Source organism: Schistocerca nitens, chromosome 5, assembly GCF_023898315.1.
Source record: "Schistocerca nitens isolate TAMUIC-IGC-003100 chromosome 5, iqSchNite1.1, whole genome shotgun sequence".
NCBI lineage: Eukaryota > Metazoa > Arthropoda > Insecta > Orthoptera > Acrididae > Schistocerca > Schistocerca nitens.
This window is the reverse complement of record NC_064618.1, coordinates 241,853,607-241,880,088: the sequence shown is the minus strand read 5'-3', so window position 1 is coordinate 241,880,088 and position 26,482 is coordinate 241,853,607. Positions and strand designations below refer to the sequence as shown.

The 26,482-nt window shown below is 42.4% G+C and overlaps 1 protein-coding gene across 1 annotated transcript in view; it reads left to right on the top strand.

Annotated features, from left to right (window-relative positions):
• LOC126259746 (synaptic vesicle glycoprotein 2C-like) overlaps positions 1-26,482 on the top strand; it is a 158,864-nt gene that overhangs the window by 66,005 nt on the left and 66,377 nt on the right. Inside the window, exons 5-6 of the mRNA XM_049956736.1 lie at positions 17,846-17,967; positions 24,816-25,057. Of these exons, the coding sequence (XP_049812693.1) occupies positions 17,846-17,967; positions 24,816-25,057 (364 nt within the window). The remainder of the gene's footprint in view (positions 1-17,845; positions 17,968-24,815; positions 25,058-26,482) is intronic.

Genomic DNA, 26,482 nt, shown 5'->3' with positions numbered 1-26,482 from the left:
GATGGTTGTTGTCTTGCAAACGTGCCCATCTATTGACTCAGGGATCGTGACGTGGCTGCACGATCTGTTACAGCCATGCGGATAAGATGCCTGTCATCTCGACTGCTAGTGATACGAGGCCGTTGGCATCCAACACGTCGTATAACCTTTCGGAACCCACCGATTTCATATTTTGCTAACAGTCATTGGATCTCGACCAACGCGAGCAGCAATGTCGCGATACGATAAACCGCAATCGCAATAGGCTACAATCGGACCTTTATCGATGTCGGAAAAGTGATGATACGCGTTTCTGCTCCCTACACGAGGCATCGCAGCAACGTTTCACCAGGCAACGCCGGTCAGTTGCTGTTTGTGTATGAGAAATCGGTTGCAAACTTTCCTTACGTTGTAGGTGTCGACACCGACGCCAACCTTGTGTGAAAGCTCTGAAAAGCTAATCATTTGCACATCACAGCTTCTTCTTCCTGTCGGTTAAATTTCGCGTCTGTAGCACGTCGTCTTCGTGGTGTACCAATTTTAATGGCCAGTAGTGTATATTTATGATGTCTCTGGCAGCGCCAAAGATTAAACTGATTGTACAATGGTACTTGTAACGTCCATGGGATAATCTGTCCGAAGATAATTTAGAACTACAGGAATCGAAAGTTACATTTTAATCGCCTCTTTTATGGGCGTGCGAACAATCATCTCATACATGTACATATCTGCTTATCTCTCAAGCAATACGAGTATATCTGTAAAATTTAAAATGTCGTTCAAAATACGTTATAAAAATATATATTTAAAAATGGCTACACAAAAATGCATTGAAAACTACCATTTTTAAAAATATTTCTGTTAGAATGATACGGCAGATATTATGTTTTGGTTGCCTATCTACAGAACTGCGTCAAATAACTGGAGGAACCCATGTAAATTAAATTCGCTTTGTGCGTTTAATATATTTTGCTGGTTTTTCTTCTTTTCTACGAAAATTTCCAATTCTTCCAAAACATTTAACGGAGGAGCTTTATCTGCGGTGTGCATAATTTTCATACTGTCTTGTATCTCACCTAAAGTATGTTTAGTTGTTCTCAAATGTTCACCCAATGCTATACGATTTGAATATAAATTGCAACGTTACTTGTAACATGTTAAACGCTCTTCCAGTCAGGCCGTTGTATGTGCTCTGAAAATTTTGGCCGATCATTTTACATGCTCCTGAATTAAGGTATTTGTCATTAAGGGCAGTTTGCTTGTGTATTGCCGGCCGTGGTGGCCGAGCGGTTCTAGGCGCTTCAGTCCGGAACCGCGCGACTGCTACGGTGGCAGGTTCGAATCCTGCCTCGGGCATGGATGTGTGTGATGTCGTTAAGTTAGTTCGGTTTAAGTAGTTCTAAGTTTTAGGGGACTGATGACCTCAAATTTTAAGTCCCATAGTATTCAGAGCCATTTGAACCTATGCTTGTGTATTATGGCGTATCTAAAGGAGCTGCTAGTTCGAAATGCCACTTTCACTTTCTGTCTTGGGAAACATCTCGCAATACGGTCTGTTATAGGAACTTTGTATGTGAGTGTAATATACCTTTTCTTATCTACTGGTTTGCCTATATTATTGTTTTTAGCTCGTTTAATGTTTTTATGTATAGAGTGGTAAAATTTCATTATATCACATTGTTGGTAGTGGTTCCTTAACGCTATCTTTTTGATTTTCTGTAGTTCTGAATATCTATCTTGGTCTGTGAGTGGTAACTGCAACATTCTGTATAAAGGTGAATAGAAATATGCTTTTGTGTGCTGGACTGGATTATTTGAATGATTTCCAGTAATTATACCTGAATTTGTAGGCTTCTTGTAACCTGACTGACGAATCGAGAAAATTGGTACTATTATCAGTTTCATGTTCAACAGTGATTTTATTTTTGCAAGCATTTGGTTGAGATTGTCTGTTACTTCATTTAAATCTTGCTTGGTTCCTTTAAATAGAAGTACACTGTCATCAACATACCGGTGATAATACAGTATTCTGCTTTATACCCGAGAATTTATCAAAAAATCTAATTTCCAAATCATTAAGAAAAATTTCTGATAAGATTGTGGATAAACTATTACCCATCGCTAGACCGTCTCCCAAGCGGTAAATTTTTCCATGAAATGTAAATTATCTGAATTCAAGGCTAAAATACAAATAGTCTAACAGCTCTACAATCTCACAAAACTACAATCTGACAAAACTTTCAGCATAGAAAATAGCATCCAGTTTGTTAACAATGTAGTGAATATGAATATCCCATACGACTCGATTTTCGTCTCTCGGGATGTTACTATCGTGTTTACGAACATACCGATTGATGAAACATTAGAAATAATTAAACATAATTTACTACAGCATAAAACTATGGTCATTGAATGATTTTATAGATCCCAGTCTCAGGAAACGTGAAGAAAATGTCGCATAAATCAACTTACCAAAATAGTGTGGGAGAGAGATTACAGTTCGCACGGTTGTTTGCTATCAATCGTTCCCACTCTAACCATTGGCGACTGGAACAAGAGTGTTGGTTGAAAGTGGCGAAGGGGGGGGGGGGGGGGGGCGGAAGTACCCTTCCCTGGCCCTGTAACGTGGTTTACGGAGTATAGGTGTAGAAGAAGATGTAGATGCAGGTGCTGAAACGCAGGATAATGCGTCAATGGGAGGAACAGTCGCTGCCTCCGGACGCAGTATGGTGTGAAGTTAAATCACTAAGCTTCCTGCTGGCACACGGATTTCTTCTCCGACTAGAGGATCCATCAGTGCGCTGTGCCCGTGGTGTGCTTCTAATTGTGCACCAGAATTTGTTTTATGGCAACACAGATAAGGATGGTCGCTTTATTAAGAATGATAGTATACAGTCACATCACCTTGTACTTTAATATAATTAGATAAAACTCCATCAATCTTCGCCCAAATGTTGACTCTCTCGTTGGCATTGATCTTCCTCCTGTTCCTGGTATATAAAGAAAACGGCTTGTCAGTTAATACAACGGACTTGGCAGCTGATCTGTCCTCTGTTTTAGTGGACGATGAAACGAATGTGGTCCGTGTTTTAAAACTATGTTTATCACCTGCGCTTCTATTCAGGTTAGTAGGTATATGATTTTGATGTATTTTTTTGGGGTAGGTGGCTCATCGTAATTTTTGCCAATGATCAGCCAGTCACAGTTCGACTGTAGACTGAGTTTTATGTATTTTGATCTAATGTATGAAAGCGTCAGTGCAAGTGAACCAGATCCCTGATCCGCATTTGACTTTTAAGACACATGATTACGTATTTTGCTACACTCATCTCGAATTACAGCGGGCCGGCCGGAGTGGCCGAGCGGTTAAAGGCGCTACAGTCTGGAACCGCACGACCGCTACGGTCGCAGGTTCGAATCCTGCCTCGGGCATGGATGTGTGTGATGTCCTTAGGTTAGTTAGGTTTAAGTAGTTCTAAGTTCTAGGGGACTTATGACCACAACAGTTGAGTCCCATAGTGCTCAGAGCCAATTACAGCGGAAGTGATTAGGGTCTCAGTGTTGAAGCCCTGTGCATGCAATCAGTCACCAAATTAACCAACGATAAAAAATCTTTCCTTATGGAAAGCTGGACGCTCTGAGACAATAGTAAATGCTTGGAAAGGATACCTGTAAATACGTAAGATACATTTAATTTTCGGTTATTGTAGATTATAAAAGCTGATACATTGGACGAAATGACTGCTACCAGAGCATTAAAGGAAGCTATCAGAAATATGATGATGTTTAAAAAAGCAGGAGCAGATTTAAGCACAAGGTTTGCAGAGAAAAATTTGTGGAAAACGTATCCACTATGTCTCTCTTGCAAGAGGGACCAGACAGTTGTCAAATTTGCTGACAGAAATGTTCGTTCGCACGAATGAATAAATTTTTCGGAGCAACAGAAACTATCGGAAACAAATAATCGAACAGCGTGCATTAGTATTCTGCGCAGTATTCGGCAGACACCGTGACTCTGCACACCAGCCAGTGTTGTCGGACTACAAACAGAGCGCAGTGCCCTGACGAGTTTCACTGGGCCCGCACAGGAAACATATGTCGAAGGTAAACTTGCGACAGGGTGGCTGCGTCGCTTCAATTAATAATCGAGTTCTCTGAAAGCTAGAGAAAGAGAGAGAAGATATGTAACTAAGATAAATTTAAATTTATCAAAACTTCACATGCTTGCTACATGGGAATTTTCCACGATCCTTATATATATATATATATATATATATATATATATATATATATATATATATATATATATATATATGCTATTTTCTGTTTGTCGACCACTGTTACTGTTTCAAAATAACAGGTTTCGGGTAATGTCGCCCATCTTCAAATCATATTTCTCAGTTACAGAGTAACCTATCGTAATGTAGCCTACTCTACTATGTGTAGAAGGGCAGTGCACTGACGAAGCTGTCATTTGTACTCAGGTGATTCATGTGAAAAGGTTTTAGACTTCTTTATGGCCGCACGACGGGAATTTAGTCTTTGAACGCGGTATGGTAGTTGGAGCTAGACGCATGGAACATTCTATTTCAGATATCGTTAGGGAATTCAGTATTCCGAGAGCCGCTGTGTCAAGCCTGTGGCGAGAATGCCACATTCTACACCTACATCTACATCTACATCCATACTCCGCAAGCCACCTGACGGTGTGTGGCGGAGGGTACCTTGAGTACCTCTATCGGTTCTCCCTTCTATTCCAGCCTCGTATTGTTCGTGGAAACATGGATTGTCGGTATGCCTCTGTGTGGGCTTTAATCTCTCTGATTTTATCCTCATGGTCTCTTCGCGAGATATACGCAGGAGGGAGCAATATACTGCTTGACTCCTCGGTGAAGGTATGTTCTCGAAACTTCAACTAAAGCCCGTACCGAGCTACTGAGCGTCTCTCCTGCAGTCTTCCAATGGAGTTTATCTATCATCTCCGTAACGCTATCGCGATTACTAAATGATCCTGTAAAGAAGCGCGCTGCTCTCCGTTGGATCTTCTCTATCTCTTCTATCAACCCTATCTGGTACGGATCCCACACCGCTGAGCAGCATTCAAGCAGTGGGCGAACAAGCGTACTGTAACATACTTCCTTTGTTTTCGGATTGCATTTCCTTAGGATTCTTCCAATGAATCTCAGTCTGGCATCTGCTTTACCGACGATCAACTTTATATGATCATTCCATTTTAAATCACTCTTAATGCGCACTCCCAGATAATTTATGGAATTAACTGCTTCCAGTTGCTGACCTGCTATATTGTAGCTAAATGATAAGGGATCTTTCTTTCTATGTATTCGCAGCACATTACATTTGTCTACATTGAGATTCAGTTGCCATTCCCTGCACCTTGCGTCAATTCGCTGCACATTTCAGGCATTCCTCTTACCACAGAAAACGCAGGGGCCGACGACTTTCAGTTAACGACCGTGTACGTAGAGATGTCAGTGCTAACAGACAAGGATCGCTAAAATAACCACTTAGATTAATGTGGAACATACGACGAACGTATCCCTTTGGACAATGCGGCGAAATTTGGCGACAATAGCCTGTGGCAGGAGACTACCGCAATAGCGCCACGGCCAGACTTGCGGCCGGCCGGATTCGGCCGGGTTTGCATGGAAAGGTGCTGCGCAACGCGCACTGAGCCGCCTGCGGCCAGCACTTTGTCATGCGACCAGCCTCCGGCCAGCGCGGAGCTCAATGGGGCAGCGCGCATGTTGCACTGCGGTTCCAGCTGTGGAAGTATTTTACATTTTATTATTTGTTTGCTGCTGCGTGTCTGCAGAAGGATCTTTCTGTCATCATGGACTTTGATACGGAGAAATTTATTAAAAACATAAGGGAGAGGCCTGCTTTGTGGCACTTGTCACCTGAACAATATGCTGACAAAAATGTGAAAAAAAGAATGTGGGAGGAAATGACTATGATGTTTGGGGGCAGATAATGTGCAGCACCGTAGGAGCAAAACACGCTGTATAAGTTCTATTTCTTTCATTTTTCTTTTCTAACACAACATGTACATATAATTCAGACTTGTGAATGTAATCCAACTGCCATGGCAGAGCGCCTTCATGTGCAAATTAATCCGCAAAAACGTTTCGGTAGTGCGAACTTGATGGACTTCTACGTATTCGTTGTGGGATATCCACATGAACTGAAGGATATCCATACAGTGATCTAAATATTGAACACTAGCACTCTTTCGTACATAGTTGTGTAAAACACGACATTCCTTAACAATGTCTATGGCGAAATCGGTGTCCGCATTCAGGGATCTGTGAATGATCCTCCACTTATTTGTCCCGAACGTGCACTCTACGAAACGTCTTGCTCGAGAATGACGATAGTTGAATACTTTTAGCCGGCCGAGGTGGCCGAGCGGTTCTAGGTGCTACAGTCTGGAACCGCACGACCGCTACGGTCGCAGGTTCGAATCCTGCCTCGGGCATAAATGTGTGTGATGTCCTTAGGTTAGATAGGTTTAAGAAGTTCTAATTTCTGGGGGACTGATGACCTCAGAAGTTAAGTACCATAGTGCTCAGAGCCATTTGAACAATTTTTTAAATACTTTTTTTTGTATCAAGTCCCAGACCTACGTATGGACACACAATTCTGTGTGACAGCGAAAATGCGTCGTCAGCAACAAATACATAAGGTTCGAATGGTTCAAATGGCTCTGAGCACTATGGGACTTAACATCTGAGGTCATCAGACCCCTAGAACTTAGAACCACTTAAACCTAATTAACCGAAGGACATCACACACATCCATGCCCGAGGCAGGATTCGAAGTGCGACTGCAGCAGTCACTCGGTTCCGGACTGAAGCGCCTAGAACCGCTCGGCTACATCGGGCGGCAAATACATAAAGCACTGGCGTTTTTTTATGTTCGAAATGTGTTTGTCTTCCGGAATGGCCAAGTTATTTGACAGTATTCGCTTATAGAACACTGATTACTGAAATACCGTTGAGTCAACACATTTACCATACGATCCGACTATTACAGCGACAAATTGATGGTTTGCAACACAAACAGCCATTAATACAATAGAGAAATATTTATTATAGTTGAAGAACATTCATGCACTGTTAGCTGGTTCCACCAGTCGCACATGCTTTTCATCAACGGCGCCGAGACAGTTTGGGAAACTGGCCTTAGTTTCAAAATCTTTTGCTGTTTGCGGCCGGTCGTTTTTGGTCGGTTCTGACAAACATTCATCTTTTAAGATAATCCAGATTGATCAACATACTTCTCTTACAATTTCTCTGATTGTTGTTAGTCCAAGTCGGAAAGAATGATGCAAATCAACGAAAGAATTTCCAGTTTCCGGATATCTGAAAGGGAGAAGTTACTAAATTATTTCCCGATTTTGCGAGATAGATCAGTTTTAAGGCAATCTTTTTCTGAAAAAATGTCTTGAATTATTTTTCTAAGATCATCGAATAAACAGAATTGTTCTAATCAATTTTTTTTAAAAAATTAACGTACGTCCCGTCAGTTCCTACCACATATGCTATGCGGAAACTCATCTAACATGTGACTTCTCGTAGCTTCCCTTTACAAAGAATAGACACTATTGGTAGCTAAGATAATATTTCATTTTTACAGGTATTTCGTTACAGAAGAAATGGAGTAACATTAAAGATTCATACAACCGAGATAAACGGAGATTAACCGGTAAAAGTGGTTCTGCAGCTGCGAGAAATACGGCATATCTGTATTTTAATCTCCTATCATTTCTGAATATTGCCAATCCACTGTCGCATACGCATAGCAGTGTGTCACTTGAAAATTCTGGGAATCAGGCCACAGCAGAAAATGAAGTTCCAAGTGGACCATAACAGGCTAGGGTGCTCGATAAGAAACGGAGAGCAGAAGACGAAATTGGAAGGCAACTAATCGATGTCCTGCAAAAATCTGCAGAAGCCAAGCAGCAACTGGACACACAAATGTTGACAGATGAGGACAGGCTTTTTTTCTTGTCTGTGGTCAGTGACTTCAAAAAATACCTCAGCATCTGACGTTGTCTGCAAAACGACGAATCTTAAGTATTATTGAAGAAGCTCAGCCGCATCCTAACTGTCCAAACACATCTTCCTACGAACATTATCCATCGCACATTTTTCACCGTCCACAATCATCAGCCTGTATCTATATCGTTATCTTGTGATGGAACAGGATATTATCAGGAAACCTATCCCACGCAGTCTAGTTCTTATTCTTCTTCTTCTTCACAAAATAATAATTCACCACAGTTTCCACTAGAAACCACCGATGATGGCAGTATTATAAATAAATTAGAAGCAGTCTTGATCACACCACCAGCCACAAACAAGAGGACTGCTATGCGCCACCGCCTCCGGCAGACATTCATGGTACGAAGACGATCTGATAAAAAGATCGAAAACAGTCCCCACTGAAAAAGTAAAGCCATCAAGATTGCTTCTGATTTATTTATAATAATTACAGATCGCTGTTGTCCTATATAAGAACTGTTCTTTAAAATGTTGACGGCAGTATTGATAATCGTCTTACATCACCACTACTTACATGTTTAGGTGAACCATGAAGTTAATTTTGCTTATTACATAATGTAACATTATCAATTTCATTATTGCTAAAAAAATTTTAAATGAAACTTACCCTAATGTGATCAGCAATTCTCTTCATTTCCTATGCACTGTCGCATTGCTGTGTCTGTACCTCTTATGATGTCTCAATTTTCTATAATTTTCGTCAAAAGGTTTTATAGACGTTCTGGTGAAATTGAAGAATTTATCTTCGTGTTCACGAAGTTCACAAAAAAAGTAACAAACATTCCGTTTGTAGAGCGGTATTGCAACATAGGGTGTACCCAGCATCTTTTCTTCTTTCGTTTCGCCTGACGGTTCCAGAGGTACACAGCCGTCGCCGTCTCCGTTTCTCCGTCGTGCGACTGAGTTGTGACCAACCGACCGCCAGCCGTACAGGCCAACCGCAGTCCTGGTCGCAGTAGCTGCGGCCACGGCCAGCCGTTGGTCTGGGTCCTCCGGTCCAATTGAACCAATCATTGACTAGAAACGGCTACGTTCGGCAACTTGGAGACCATCTGTATCCATTCATCGACTTCATGTTCCCAATCAACAATGTCATGTCACCGGACCAACAGTTGTTTGCAACTGGTTTGAAGAATATGCTGGACAATTCGAGATGATGATTTGGCGACCCAGATTGCTCGACATGAATACCATCGAACATTTATGGGAAATAGTCGTGCACAACATCCTGCACCGGCAATACTTGCACAATTAAGGACGGCTACAGAGGCAGCATGGATCAATACTTCTGCAAGGGGCTTCTAACGACATGTAGAGCCCATGCCACTGCGCCGGCCAAAATGAGGTCCGGCGCGATATTAGGAGGTAACCCGTGAGTTTTGCCGTCTCAGTGTGTATGATAATGAACTGATAGTTCCATTACAACAAGCTACTTTGTAACTGCGACGTATGATCCGAAGATCGGCGACAGTAACTAAAACCAATGATTTTGAAATTAAAAAATCAGCCATCGACTGGCAGAAAAGTAAGCCTACTTTGGAAAATTTATGTGTGATGGTACGATATGAGTGATAATGCAAGGAAATGAAACAAACACCTTTCAGCGTTAAGGTTAGAAACTATGTTTCTTGTGTTTTCTGGTTGTTATGGTGCCAGCCTTTAACATTTCAAAGTCACTTTACTGTCCCATGATAGTATTTTAAATTCGTATCAAAAGGAACCTCTGATAAGCGTGGATGGATATACACTTAACTGAATCTACAGTTTTTCTTTTCATGCTCAAATGGCTCTGAGCACTATGGGACTTACCATCTGAGGTCATCAGTCCCTTAGAACTTAGAACTACTTAAACGTAACTAACCTATGGTCCATGTTTCACTTCCATACATGGAGTGTAGCCATGAATGGAAGTGAAACATGGACGATAACCAGTTTGGACAAGAAGAGAATAGAAGCTTTCGAAATGTGGTGCTACAGAAGAATGCTGAAGATAAGGTGGGTAGATCACGTAACTAATGAGGAGGTATTGAATAGGATTGGGGAGAAGAGAAGTTTGTGGCACAACTTGACTAGAAGAAGCGATCGGTTGGTAGGACATGTTTTGAGGCATCAAGGGATCACAAATTTAGCATTGGAGGGCAGCGTGGAGGGTAAAAATCGTAGAGGGAGACCAAGAGATCAATACACTAAGCAGATTAAGAAGGATGTAGGTTGTAGTAGGTACTGGGAGATGAAGAAGCTTGCACAGGATAGAGTAGCATGGAGAGCTGCATCAAACCAGTCTCAGGACTGAAGACCACAACAACAACAAACTAACATAAGGACATCACACACATCCGTGCCCGAGGAAGGATTCGAACCTGCGACTGTAGCGGCCGCGCGGTTCCAGACTGAAGCGCCTATGGGAAATAGTCGTGCACAACATCCTGCACCAGCAAGACTTGCACAATTAAGGACGGCTACAGAAGCAGCTCGCTCGGCCACAACGGCCGGCTCTTTTCATGCCTGTAGGTCCTATCAGTCTCTTCACAGCAAATAGTTAATACAGCTGAACACTTCCTCGTGTGCTGAAATTTTCTTCCATCGTTGCTTGATAAGCGCTCTTTAGCCAAAATGTTCTATCTTTATCTTTTTCTCTCTCCTTTCCCATTTCTGTCCCTCCCCCTCCCTGCTACGCTCCCTTTCCCTCTCTACATTTTCTTTTATGAGACTGTATTTGTCAATACCCTTATCCTAAGCGTGAGCCTTTTCATTTTCTTGCCTCGATAGCATTCCTTCTTTCTATTCTATTTAGATCCTGTTTAAATATTTTAAATTTATTTACACCAAAAATAAATATAGTTCCTAAGTAACAAAGCTGTGAAAGTTCTGTCACTAAAATGCCGCTGAACTAAACCACTCACATCCAGTCAACTCCTAGAAAATTGTCTTCTTTGGACCTCCACAGAGCTGAAGTGCATAATTTCCCAAGAGGCCATGCCCATGTATCCTGGCGGTCCGGCGCTGACAGTCCTCTTAGGGACAATGCGACACCTGCGATCCCACTGGACTCATATCTATCTGCGTACAATTGGCCAGTTTTCCTAATACCTCAAACAAAATAAAAGCCACACAGTATTCGAACACACACATAACATTTAATAACTTTATTATCATTATAACGGCGGATGTTTATTCATTTATACAAAAAGACAGCGGTACTATGTATGCATACAAGTACCTAAGCCAAGAGCATATTTCCCTTTATGAAATCAGACTTCTGAAAATTTACTCTTGAGTCCTTCAAGTGCCGTTATATGCCCACCAAACTGGTGAATTTTATTGAAGCACTTCGCTGTAAATCAGAAAGTGATGGCGAGGAATTAGATAATCACAACTGACACATTTACGTCATTATGGCTGCTCCTGTCTCGTATGGACCGTAGTCCAAACGAGAAAGGATTTACTTGTGTCCCAGTCATCGTCATTTGTTAATCAACTCCTGCTTTAATAGTCCAGTAGTGAAGCTAATACATCCTTAAACATTGACTTTCGCCTTCGTCAGTCTACTGTCGTCAAGCTTCGTCCTCTGTTGTCAAAGTTGGTTGGTCAAAACTGTGCCGTTTTGCAAAGAATGTCGAGGCTCTATAGATATACATCCAAATACCGATGCTATAGCGTCATTCTTGGTTTCTGGGAGGTGCAGTTCTCTACTAATACTTTTTATAATTCTACTGCAATGAAAGTCCCCTGTTAGTTTATACATTTAATATTTATAATTCTGAAAAACTGTCAGAAAGCTATATTCATAAGCTCGTAAACCAATGTTATTAGCCTTCGAAGCAGATGTCACTACTCCGCAATCGATCCGGAGCCAGGAAATTTAGAAAGTGTTATTGGTAGAAGTTTCAGTCACCGGAGTTTCACCGGCGAAGAGAATTTCGCCGACAAGGGGTGCTCGTGTACGGTTACTGTTTACCAAACTCTTCCGCAGTGTTACAAGTTAAACCTCGAAACTACACCGAAGTGGAAAAAAACATGGGATACCTCGTAATATCGTGCCGGACCTCCTTTTGCTCGGCGTAGTGCAGCAACCTGACTTGGCATGGACTCAACAAGTCGTTGGAAGTCACCTGCAGAGATACTGAGCCTAACTGCCTCTTTAGTCGTACGTAACTGCGGAAATTTTCTGGTGTAGTATTTTGTGCACGGATTCACCTCTCAACTATGTCGGTCGATGTGGGTGGCCAAATCATTCCCTCTAATTGTCGTGGATGGTTTTCAAATCAATCGCGAACAATTGTGGCTCGGTGACACGCCAAATTTTCATACATAAAAAGTACATCGTTGTTAGGAAACATGAAGTTCATGAATGGTCGTAAATGGTCTCCAAGTAGCCAAACGTAAACATTTACAGTCAAGATAAGTTCAGGTGGACCACAGCATCCAGTTAATTCCATGTAAACACAGCCCACACCATTATGGATCCAGCTTGCAGAGTGCCTTGTTGTCAACTTGGTTCCCTAGGTTCGCGGGGTCTGAGCACATTCGAAACTTACTATCAGCTCTTACCGATTGGAATCAGCACTCGTCTGACAAGTTTTCCAGTCGTCTAGGGTCCAACCGATATGGTCATGAGCCAAGGAGAGGCACTGCAGGCGATGTCGTGTTGTTAATGAAGTCACTCGCGTCGGTCATCTGCTGCCATAGTCCATTAACGGAAAATTTCGCCGCACTACCTTAACGCATGCGTTTGTCGTACGTCTCACGCTGATTTCTGCGGTTATTTCTACGCAAACGCCACCGCTAAAAATCGTTAAGTGAAAGCCTTTGGTTCCTGCGTTCTCTGTCGAGAGAGGAATTGCTTGAAACGTGGTATTCTCGACACACTCTTGATAATTTGGGTTGTGCAATACTGAAGTTCCTAACAGTTTCGGAAATAGAATGTCCTATGCATTTAGTTCCAAGTCCCGCTCCACGTTCAAAGAGTAGACTTCCGTTTTGTGGCCATAATCACGTCGGAAACCTTTTCACATGAGTCACCTGAGAACAAATGACAGCTGCGCCAATTCGCTGCCGTTTTGTACCTTTTGTATGCGATACCATCGCCATCTGCATATCGCTATCCTACGGCTTTTCTCACCTCAGTGTATACTGTCTCATGGCATGGGTCTACTTGATGAACTATCGTATTTCTTGTATGATGACAGGTCGACGTATCCTTTGTAGACATTCGAGACTAGTGGCCTACGTAAAGGCATTGTTTCATCCCTCTCTTTTTTTTCTGACACTCATCTACAACAGCGCAAAACTATACTCCATAAGCGATCGTTCAGTCGTTAACACGATGCAAAAGCTTGCTTGGCATTTGATTGTTAGGTAGGAGAAACGCTCTCACAGAACCAATCGCCTTTGACAATAACAACTATGTAATAGTCACTAATGAGAATGCAGTTTATTCTCGCTTCAACAGATACGTACTTTACTTTCTGGGTTTAAGCATCTCACATCATTCTTCAAATTCTTATGTTTCGAACCTGGACTGCAACCCTTACACTTCAGCGCCTGATCTGTTCAGATAGATACTAAAGGCTTCTGGCTTATCCTGTAGCTGAACGATTATTCCTGACGTATTCCGCCAGCAGTTCCAGTCCAGCGAAGAAATCAGGAAAGCTCCAAACGAGTTTCGATAATAAGAGAGGGGCACTGAAAGCGAGTCGTGAGTCGTGCTAGAAGTGTTCCGTTTCTAGTTAAGGCATAGCACGTCTGGGTGCGAGCTCTGCTAATTCCTGAAGATTACAACGTACTTGTAAAAATAGCTGTGGCACAAAAGTATGACGAAAATATGGCAACCTCTTTAATGCTCTGTGGTGTGGACATGGCAAGAACGTGGTACCACTATATGAAGAGCTAGCAGAAAACATAAATGAATCGGGTTTGGCTATCAGGAAAAGGCATGTCTCAAACAATGACTTTCGGGAACCGTACAAATTTCTTGGATTTCCACCTTAGTACTGGATCACCAAGGATAGGAAGTTAGTTAGTTTTTCTTATGATGATGGCAGAGAGTTGTTTTACTTGATAACTTACAAACTGGCACAAGTAGCTGATAAACTGGAGGGGGAAGGCGGGGGCGGGGGGGGGGGGGGTGCGTACTACTTGGCCACGTCAAAAAGAGACACTGTATGAGACAATTATACGCAGAACAAAATTTGAATCAGTATGGTGAAAGGAAGTGTCTTTGAGCAGTCTTTGCATCGAAACTTATCCGTTTAACAGTACAAAGCTTTTATAAGTGCAGTGGTTTTCTGCATCTTATAGTAATATACGCTTTTGGGTTGTAGACGCAAAACGGCATGAATTGCTTTATTAAGTGTTGTCTCACCACCGCCAGCCCCTTCTCCACCCTGTCTGGCTTCTTGCGATTGCTTCTTGTACTTACACATGAAAAAACGGCTCGAAAATTAAAAGAAAGTCTGTTGAACTTAGCTCATCACGAGACCAGGGGCGTAATTTAAAGAGCCTGACAACGCTTATTTTTAGTAGTGGTTAAAAAAGTTTGAGGTTTTTTGTGTCCCCATTCCCAACTCGAGTTAGGTACTTGGAAAATAATGGCGTGCTTGTAAAATTTATAAAGAAAAATTGAAGTTGGGGATATTGCAGAATCATGTTAACTGACTGTAAGTAAACTGTAACGGTCAATAAGATCATAGCCGGCTGTGGTGGTCTCGCGGTTCTAGGCGCTCAGTCCGGAGCCGCGCTACTGCTACGGTCGCAGGTTCGAATCCTGCCTCCAGCATGGATGTGTGTGATGTCCTTAGGTTAGTTAGGTTTAAGTAGTTCTAATTTCTAGGGGACTGATGACCACACATGTTAACTCCCATAGAGCTCAGAGCCGAGCCAATAAGATCATGGATCATGTACCTGTTGAGAACATCTTATTTATTAGGGATCGAGAAGTCCCTGGCAGTACCTAGCTGTGCAGTGGGATCCCTCACCCATTTCGACATTAAGACATAAACCTTCATACGGTATGCACGTACTTCGAGCTTTAGAGAACGAGAATGTCAATTTTCAGGACGATTTCTTACTCTCTAGTGAAGTTTACGCTGATATGGAGCATCGTGATTCAATCTAAATGCCAGATCAGTAAAATTTTAAAACATTTCTCGTCTAGAAAGACAGCGGTCTGGCTAATATAGTTTAAAAATGGATTCAAAATAGTCTTGACCGCAATAAAACAATTTATTTATTTGCAACGGTCATCGGTGACGATCTTCATACCATTTATACCATGATGGTAGGCGGTGTCGATGAACGAAGTAGGTGTTGTGACTCCACGACCGTTACCGGAATTTCGCCGACAACGGGTGATCGTATACAATTAGTGGTTACCGAGTCCGCCCCCGGTAGCTGAGTGGCCAGCGCGACGGGCTGTCAATCCTAAGGGCCCGGGTTCGATTCCCGGCAACGGGTGATCGTATACAATTAGTGGTTACCGAGTCCACCCCCGGTAGCTGAGAGGTCAGCGCGATGGACTGTCAATTCTAAGGGCCCGGTTCGATTCCCGGCTGGGTCGGGGATTTTCTCTGCTCAGGGACTGGGTGTTGTGTTGTCCTAATCATCATCATTTCATCCCCGTCGACACGCTAGTCCCTGAAGTGGCGTCAAATCGAAAGACTTGCACCAAGCGAGCGGTCTACCCGACGGGAGGCCCTCGTCACACGACATTGTTATTGGTGGTTGCCGAGCTGTTCCGCAGCTGTTTTGTGTGATTATATCACACAGAAAATGTTCCTGTCATTTGTTATTCGACTGTCAGTTTATACGTCGGTCACGACACCTTTTCCGCTGGAATTACAGTAGCAAATACGAAATTACGCAAAAAATTAAACTTAAATGGAACCACGCGACCGCTACGGGCGCAGGTTCGAATCCTGCCTCGGTCATGGATGTGTGTGATGAGCATAGGTTAGTTCGGTTTAAGTAGTTCTAAGTTCTAGGGGACTGATGACCTCCGATGTTAAGTTCTGTAGTGCTCAGAGCCATTTGAACCATTTAAGCTTAAAACTGAAAAAAAAAAAAAAACATTCTCATAGTCCTGCTATTCCTGGGATCAATATCTTGCCAATATCGATATCGATAACAGGTAAAAATTGTCGAGATTTTCAATTACCGGGATGGATGAACTCCCTATATACGTATTTAAGTTTGATGGAACCCTCAGACGGCGAGTGCTACTAGCACTTGGTCAATTTTTGTTTTAGAATCGTGTAGCAAACCGAAGCACACTGCGCCAATACCAACCTGTGTTAGCAACGAATTCTGTTTTCGCACGTGGGCACTTATTGAACTTTTCATCAGCAAAGATAGTCCACAGTCCGGCCCTCTTGGCACAGTCAGATACAACGAAAGCCCAAAATACCTGGGACTCATTCTGGACAGAACTTTGACATCTTTCTAACTTGACCAGGAAGATACAAACACGAGTGAACCTTGTGAGAAAGTTGGCAGGCAGTACATGGGGGCCGGTCGGAGTGGCCGATCGGTTCTAGAAGCTACAGTCTGGAACCGCGCTACCACTATGGTCGCAGGTTCGAATCCTACCTCGAACATGGATGTTTGTGATGGCCTTAGGTTAGTTAGGTTTAGGTAGTTCTAAGTTCTAGGGGACTGATGACCTCAGCAGTTAAGTTCCATATTGCTCAGAGCCATTTTTGAACCAGTACCTGGGGAGCAACCACATCAGTCCTCCGAGGAGCATCCCTTGCACTGGTACACTCTGCAGCAAAATACTGTGCACCAGTTTGGCTCCGAAGCGCCCACGTAGTGAAAGTAGACGTCCAACTGAACTCAGTTATGAGAGTAATTACTGGTACAGTCCGGTCTACACCTACTTGCTGGCTACCAGTGCTTTCAAACATCTGTCCACCACACCTCCGTCGAAAGGCTGCTCTTTAAACCTCTGTCAGCAAGTTTCTGAAAACAACTCGATCCCTCTCCATGACGATTTGCTATCACTGCCTAGGAAACGCCTCAAATCTAGAAGACCAGCATATGAAACGGGAGTCCAAATGCTATCCACAGGATTCGACCAGGACGCAGAGTGGAAACGTGAGTGGCAAGCTACAAGAACCCGAAACCACGAACTTGTAGACAATCCAACAGTTCCAGTCCCAGGCTTCCACCAACCAAGGGAGGTGTGGGTGCAGTTAAACACATATCGGACCGAAGAGAGTAGGTGCAAATACAACATGCACAAGTGGGGCTTTTCAAGTGACAGTGTGTGTGACTGTGGTGACACCCAAACAATGAGCCACATCGTGAATGACTGTCCAGACGCTTCCCTGGTGGCATTGAGAACCTCCATCAAGCATCCCACGAGGCACTCCGCTGGATCGACTCCACCAACATCCGAGTGTATTCTGAGCCGTTTTAAAACTTGTGTACTATATATAATTTCACTTGTTCATTTTTATATATATTTCTTTGTTTTGCTAAATGTGTCTTACTGTAATTTATGCATACGACAATAATAAAACTTATTGAACCTCTCCCGTATTTGATTTTATCTCAGCGTTTGAGAGACTTCACTGAACAGCTCCATATCGGATTCATTGTAAACATTTTCTTAAATTTTCATTTCTACTGCTGACACAATTGAGAATGACTTAAGGCTGTAATGCTTCTTGGGATTCATGAACGCCGCTTCTTCTGAGGATACCTATTTAATTTTGTGATTCACGTGCATTTACGGTAATTTTTAAGGACCCTTTGATCGGTATTCTATGTTTTGGCTGCAGGGTGTGCGGCCCGTACGCCATGCTGATGTCGTTCTTGGCGGAGTTCCACAGCACCAAGTACCGCTCACGCTGCATCATGTTCACCGGCATCGGAGTCGCCACCGCCAACTACCTCATCCCCTGTGAGTGGACGCTCCTTGGTTTACTGAATCTTTAGCCAGTAACAGATATCTCTCAACTAACCAAAACCTAGTTTTTTTATAAGCATACTGGGTAAACTACATCTCGTATTAAAAAAAATTGTGATAAAAGTTGTTATCCTCGAAGGGGACATCCAGTGACAATTAACTCGACTCCCCTGCCCCACTCTCAGGGGCGGAAGGGGGTCAACTGTGAAATCTTAAATAGGAACCCCCAAATTTTATTTCGATTCGTATTCTTCGGGGGAAAAAACGCGTAAATTTCGTATTTAACATTTATTTCGTTTGGTGATACATGGCGTTGTAATCCATAAAAATCAAAATGAGTTAAAACCCGTAGAACCATGGTAATGTAACAGTTATTCTAGAATATTTAATGAGAAATCGGATTTATAGCAAAAAAAAAAAATGCCCTTCATTCTCAGAACAAAATGCATTACTTGTCTACATTATTGATATAATTTCTTTCGCAGATGATCGACGCCTTAATCTATAGGGATTCTCCACTGACCAATAATGAGTATTACGCCGATGTAGTTGACCGCAATTCGTAAAAGTTGGTTCATCAGACAAAAATATCTGTGCACTATATTCATCATAGGACGCTAGTTGTTGTTGTATGCAACTGTTATAGTCAAAGAGATTTCTAAAGTCATCCCCATGTAGTTCTCAATGGAATGATAAGTGATGTGGATTGAATTTGTGTTCATGCAGTATGTGCAGAGCACTTCTTTGCGAAATTCCTACACCTCGTGCGAGATGCTGATTACTAATGTACATTTTGCTATAAAAAACCGGTTTCTCATTAAACATTTTAGAATAACTGCCTTTTTAACTTCCTGAGATCTAATCTGATGTGTATTTCTTGAATTATTATTAATTATCAACGGTTTGTAACCCATTTTTATATTTGTCGATTACATCGCCATCTATCACAATCCTGTGGGTGAGGCAGCGGAACTGACTTTAGTGTTACTGGATGTGTCCCTTCGAGCCTTCGAGACGGACAACTTTCATTACAACCAATTTTTAATCCATTTTGTAGCTTTACAGATATTTCCAAAAACAGTTTTAAATTCCTCACCCTGTTTATGAAAGGTATCAAAGTCCCACAGATTAAGTATTTTTATTATATTATATTTTTATTTATTTATTTATTTATTTAACCTGATCAGATTAGGGTCATCAGGCCCTCTCTTACATCGGACCAGTGTTCCACACATGCAGCATTTCACACATCAGAGTTACATCATGAACATAGTTTAAATGAGAAAATTAGCTTACTCTAGTGACAATATGAATAAAGAGTAGTGACTAAGACCTAATAAAGTAAATGCGGAAGTATTTTTACAACAGGTGCTATACATACAGATTATGATAAAAGCAATAATAATAATAACAGTAAAACAAAAAAATCAAATAATAATGATAAACATGACTAAGACCTAATAAAGTAAATGCTGCCAGTATTTTTACATCAGGTGCTATACATACAGATTATGGTGAAAGCAATAATAGTAACAGTAAAAAAAATCAAATAATAATGACAAACATTAGAAAGATTGGCAATAGTAATGAAGGTTTGTGCAGATGTACATTAATATCTTGGTGTGTAAAGTAGATGTTTACTAGTATAGCGAGTTTTAGGTAAGGGAGATTTAAGGAGGGGGAAAGAGGGAAGTAATGAGGTGAAGTACACTCATGTACAGAGGAAGTCATTACTGTTGGTTAAGTAGATACGTCATTAACTGTTTTTTGAAGCCGGTCATGTTTTTAAGTTCTCTAACATAAAGAGGGAGGTTATTCCAGAGTCGGGTTCCTGCTACTGTAAAGGACTTGGAGAAGGTGACTGAGCGATGCAGTGGAACGGAGAGGATTTTATTATAATGGGAACGTGTGTTTCTGTCATGTTGTTCCGACATGAGCGTTAGGGACGAGGAGAGATATGAGGTACAGTGTACATTTATAAGGCAGTCTCATCTAGACAGAGTGTATGGAAATCTCTGCGTTTGTCTGCACGCAGCCAGGACAATTTTGCATATGCTGGTGAAATGTGATCAAAAAGTCGAACGTCACAGATATATCGGACGCAGGCATTCGTGACCAGTTCTAGACGTCGGGAATTTTCCTGAGAGAGGCCTTGTAGGATAATATCGCTGTAGTCAATGATTGGGAGTATAAGCGTTTGCACTAATTTCTTTTTCAGATCTAAAGGGAAGAGTTTTTTATATTTTTGTAGGACATGAAGGGATGCTGATGCTTTTTTGCACACTGCAGTTACGTGATCTGTCCAATTTAGATTTTCATCTTTAATTACTCCCAAACTCTTAAAAATTTATTTTTCACTCGAGGGAAGACTTGAACCAAGGACCTCTCATTCCGCAGCTGCTCACGATAACCACGAGACCACAGCGCTTCTTATGATATTAGAAATGATTTTGCTGCAGTTTTGGTGCCGAAGACTGCTTTGACACGGCACCCACCACTAGTCTATCCCCCTCAAGCCCCTTCATCTCCGTATAACTAGCGTAGTCTACACACAACTGAACCTAATTACTATAGTCAAGCCACAGTCTGTCTTTATGACTTTTACACCGCCCCACTCCACTCCACTATGCTACTTTTACTTTGTTTTATTTTCATATTATAGCTCCTTTTTAAGAGCATCTATTCCACTCACCTCTACCAAGTCTTTTCTCGTCTCTGAATAAATTACAGTGACATCTCTAAACATTAAACTTTTCTTTCTTCTCGCTGTACTTTAATTCTTTTTCTCCCGCCTTTCGCAGATTAGAACTGCCGATTTTTTTGGCTGGAGTTCCATTCTGTAACTGGCTGTCCAAGGTGCATCTTTCGTATAGATTTTTATGGTAAGGTAATGTTTGGAATCTTTGTTTTCTCCATTTTTCCACATTATCCTTCCAGTTTTGTTTCTGTCCTTCGGTTTTGTGTTTTCTGCAAAAATATTCAGCTCCTGCCTAATATACTATGTGATCAAACGTATCCGGACACCTGGCTGAAAATAACTTACAAGTTCATGGAGCCCTCCGTCGGTAATGCTGGAATTCAGTATCATGTTGGCCCACCCTTAGCCTTGATGACAGCTTCCACTCTCGCAGGCATACGTTCTATCAGGTGTTGGAAGGTTTCTTGGGGAATGGCAGCCCATTCTTCACGGAGTGCTGCACTGAGCAGAGGTATCGATGTCGATCATTGAGGCCTGGCACGAAGTCGGCGTCCCAAAACATAACAAAGGTGTTGTATAGGATTCAGGTCAGGACTCTGTTTAGGCGAGTCTATTACAGGGATGTTATGTCGTGTAACCACTCCGTCACAGGCCGTGCATTGTTATGTTATGCATTATGTTAAAAGATGCAACCTCCACCTCCGAATTGCTCTTCAACTGTGGGAAGCAAGAAGGTGCTTAAAACACCAATGTAGGCCTGTGCTGTGATAGTTCCACGGAAAACAACAAGGGGTGCAAGTCGCCTCCATGAAAAAAAACGACCACACCATAACACCACCGTCTCCGAATTGTACTGTTGGCACTACCCACGCTGGCATATGACGTTCACTTGGCATTCGCCATATCCACATCCTGCCATCGGATCGCTGCATGGTATACCGTGATTCGTCACTCCATACAACTTTTTTCTACCGTTCACTCGTACAATGTTTACGCTCCTTACACCAAGCGAGACATCGTTTGCATTTACCGGCGTGATGTGTGGCTTACGAGCAGCCGCTTGACCATGAAATCCAAGTTTTCTCACCTCCCGCCTAACTGTCATAATACTTTCAGTGGATCCTAATGTAGTTTGAAATTCCTGTATGGTGATCGGGATAGATGTGTGTCTATTACACATTACGACCATCTTCAACTGTCAGCGGCCTCTGTCACTCAGAAAACAAGGTCTGCCTGTACTCTTTTGAGCTGAACGTGTGCTTCACGTTTGCACTTCACTATGACATCGGAAACAGTGGACCTAGGGATGTTTAGGAGTGTGGTAACCTCGCGTACAGACGTATGACACAAGTGACACCCAATCACATCACCCAGTTCGAAGTCCGTGAGTTCCGCGGAGCGCTCCATTCTGCTCTCACGATGTCTAATGACTACTGAGATGGGGTACCCGGCAGTAGGTGGCAGCACAATGCACCTAATATGAAAAACGTATGTTTTTGGGGGTGTCCGGATACTTTTGATCACATAGTGCATTTTCATTAGGAATTCTGTCCAGCTTAGTGCAACCTCTGAATGCTCGGAAAAATTTCATTTCAACAGGAGAACAAGGCTAGACTCTTTTTCTTTCGTTTACAACGCAGAATTCGCTGCTGCATAGTAGAATAGGCAGAGCCACCACCGTACAGAATTTAATGTTTGTCTGTCTTTACGTTCTTTTAATGTTCTGCTTGTAGCGTCACATATGTTCTGATATCACCGTAATTTAATACCAACATCCTCACCTCCCTTAAAAGTGATACAGTTCCCTAGATGACTGAAGCAGTGAAAGTTTTACAAAACATAATGTATCTTCAGTTAGAATTTTGTTCCCTACTATAAGTTCCCCATGGAACACCATTGTATTCCTTTATTTCCTGTTATTCTAAAATTACACTCACAATTAAATTTAAAAGCTGGATGGATTTTTGTAGTTCGTCTTCAGAATTTGCAATTAATACTGTGCCATCAAGATATATTAGTCTGTTAATGTGCAGGGTATTCTCAACCTTTTGGCGATTTCAAATCTCAATAATGCGCTCTAGAAATAAGCCGTCTATTACTAGTGTGTAATGTCAAGTTTCATTCCATATTGTGCAACGTGCCTTTCGTAAGCATCTCGAGATACAGAAGCGATATCTAGTACCTGCTCGTGGAACAATACTGAAATGAGGTATAAACTTAGGCGCAATTGCCAGTACATCGAATCGAAAGTCAACCGCCCCTCTGAAACCCATCCGGACCCCCGATAAAAGATCTTACTCGCCTTATTTAACTGTGCTAGTCTTTTGGCTTTGGGTTTATTTGAAGGCGAGGCTTTACTTTGGCCGGGTGAGAAGCTTGCAACAGTTAAAAGGTCGACTCCACAATGAAATGTCCGGAATTCTTCCGGCTATTACGAAAGATATATTCAAAAACTGGATGAAACGCTTCGAGCGTGTAGCTGCGAATGATTTTCATTTGTTCGGTGTAGTATTTCATGAATGAACTTGAATAAATGTTGTACCTTGTGTAAAATTTCCAACTTTGTTTCGCGATTATTTTGCCTGTCATCCAAGTTTGAAATCGTCAAAACATTGTGAAACACTCGGTAATCATTTTTTTTTTTTTTGCACGAATATCTTCTGGCTCTCTTTCTTTCAATTTTCAGATGCCATCTACATAAATATTAAATACAGTATCCGATGAAGTATACCCTTCCATCACGCCTAGCTTTATTAAATTCTTTTACTTATGTAATTGCGGATGTCAAGCGTAATATATGTTCCATTTAACAAAACCTTGATGCATTTAATCAACTGACTTGAGGATCCACGTTTTTTCATAATTTTTCACAGGCTTTCCCTATCCACCCTGTCAAATGCTTTTTCAAAATTTTTGAAAACCGTGTAGGTTGGTACTTTAATTCCTTTCCGAAATTTCTTCTTTGTTTTCTTCATTTCTGGCTCAGTGTGCAATTAATAACTAAAATACGGTATCACTTCCTTTTGAATCACTCTCTAACTGGAATGAGGTTTTCACTCTGCAGCGGAGTGTGCGCTGATATGAAACTTCCTGACAGATTAAAACTGTATGCCGGATCGAGACTCGAACTCGGGGCCTTTGCCTTTCGCGGGCAAGTGCTCTATCAACTGAGCTACCCAAGCGTCATTCAAGACCCGTCCTCACAGCTTCAATTCTGCCAGTACCTCGTCTCCTATCTTCCAAACTTCACAGAAGCTCTTCTGCGAAACCTTGCAGAACTAGCACTCCTGGAAGAAAGGATAATGCAAAGACATGGCTTAGCCACAGCCTAGAGGATGTATCCAGACTGAGATTTTCACTCTGCAGTGGAGTGTGCGCTGATATGAAACATCATGACAGATTTCAACTCCTGTCTTCCAGTAGTGCTAGTTCTGCAAGGTTCGCAGAAGAGGTTCCGTGAAGTTTGGGAGGTAGGAGACGAGGTACTGGCAGAATTGAAGCTGTGAGGACGGGCCGTGAGTCGTGCTTGGGTAGCTCAGTTGATAGAGCACTTTCCGGCGAAAGGCAAAGATCCCGAGTTCGAGTCTCGGTCCGGCACACAGTTTTAATGTCAGGAAGTTTCACTCTCTAACAGCCGACAAAAGCCAGAATGCAGTTGTGAGAGTCGAAACGGAGTTCGGTTTCTTAAGTTGCTGATCAACTTTCGCTGGCTTCAACATATCAGACCGTGTTTGGAGCTATCATTGCCGAAAGATATCTTTCTAAATCTAGAATAGCAGTAAACGTCAGCTTCTACCAATCATTCTATGCTTGTACATGTACTTTGGGGTGTTACGATTTTGTAACCACGCTCATCACTTAGTCTTTCTTATCCATTTCCAGCAACGCCACCGACCCTTAAAACATTCCGACAGAATCGTACAGCATCATTAATGAATGTCTGTTTGCTATACTTCAACCTTCCCTTTCCCTACCGAAGTTTCCCTATATCGCTTGAGGCTAATGGCAAGAGGAATCCATGTAAAAGGCAAGGACTAATTTCATTATCCATTCTTCCTCAATCCGAGCGTGTTCCCCGTCTTTGATGACATCGTGGTAATTATCTAAATGTCTAAATGTTTGAAGTGCCGGTGTATCTTCTCAGCGTTCGCGCTGGCTCTGCTGACGCAGACGTGGGAATTGGAGGTGGGCAGCGGCCTGGTGCTCAAGCCGTGGAACGTGTTCATCATGGCGTGCTCGCTGCCCGCTCTGCTAGCCGGCAGCCTTATGTCCTTCTTCCCCGAGACGCCCAAGTTCCTCATGTCCAAGGGCCGCAACGGCGAGGCGCTCAGCGTCTTCCGCAAGATCTACGCCCTCAACACCGGCCGCAGCCCGGACTCATACCCGGTGAGTCATACAACCACACCTCTCTGTACTACCTGGGTGGGATACTATGGACTAGCCGAACTGTACATCCAGACTCCTGGCGTCTGCATAGTCCACCATATCGTAGTGAGGGAGAAAGCTGAAAATTTTCTGTTGTATGCACGACATGTGTTCCACTTAATCATGAACACTGGTACCCTAAAACTAAGCCGTACTGAATGATCTTCGCCAGTTATAGTACAGGGTGATTCAAAAAGAATACCACAACTTTAGGAATTTAAAACTCTGCAACGACAAAAGGCAGAGCTAAGCACTATCTGTCGGCGAATTAAGGGAGCTATAAAGTTTCATTTAGTTGTACATTTGTTCGCTTGAGGCGCTGTTGACTAGACGTCAGCGTCAGTTGATGCTAAGATGGCGACCGCTCAACAGAAAGCTTTTTGTGTTATTGAGTACGGCAGAAGTGAATCGACGACAGTTGTTCAGCGTGCATTTCGAACGAAGTATGGTGTTAAACCTCCTGATAGGTGGTGCATTAAACGTTGGTATAAACAGTTTATAGAGAATGGGTGTTTGTGCAAAGGGAAAAGTTCTGGACGGCCGAGAACGAGTGATGAAAATGTAGCACGCATCCAGCAAGCATTTGTTCGCAGCCCAGGAAAATCGACTCGCAGAGCTAGCAGAGAGCTGCAAATTCCACAATCAACTGTATGGAGAGTCCTACGAAAAAGGTTAGTTATGAAACCTTATCGTCTGAAATTGGTTCAAGCACTGTCTGCAGCTGATAAGATTAAAAGAATCGATTTCTGTGATTTTATCCTTGCTCAAATGGAAACATATGAATCTTTCGTTTCAAAGATTGTGTTTAGTGATGAAGCAACTTTCCACACTAACGGGAAAGTCAACCGTCACAATGTATGTATATGGGGCACTGAGAATCCGCGGGAAACAACTCAGTATGAACGTGACTCGCCTAAGGTGAACGTTTTCTGTGCCATTTCAGCCAATAAAGTTTTTGGTCCCTTTTTCTTCGAAGGTGCTACTGTAAGTGGACTACAGTATCTGGAGATAGAGAATTGGCTGTTCCCTCAGCTCGACCAAGAAGCACAACAATTCATATTTCAGCAGGATGGAGCGCCACCACATTGGCACTTATCTGTCCGTAACTACCTGAACGTCAAGTACCCGAGGCGATGGATCGGCCGCCAGGCAGCCTGTGACAGAGCACTTCATCACTGGCCTCCAAGAAGCCCTGATCTTACCCCCTGCGATTTTTTCTTATGGGGGTATGTTAAGGATATGGTGTTTCGGCCACCTCTCCCAGCCACCATTGATGATTTGAAACGAGAAATAACAGCAGCTATCCAAACTGTTACGCCTGATATGCTACAGAGAGTGTGGAACGAGTTGGAGTATCGGGTTGATATTGCTCGTGTGTCTGGAGGG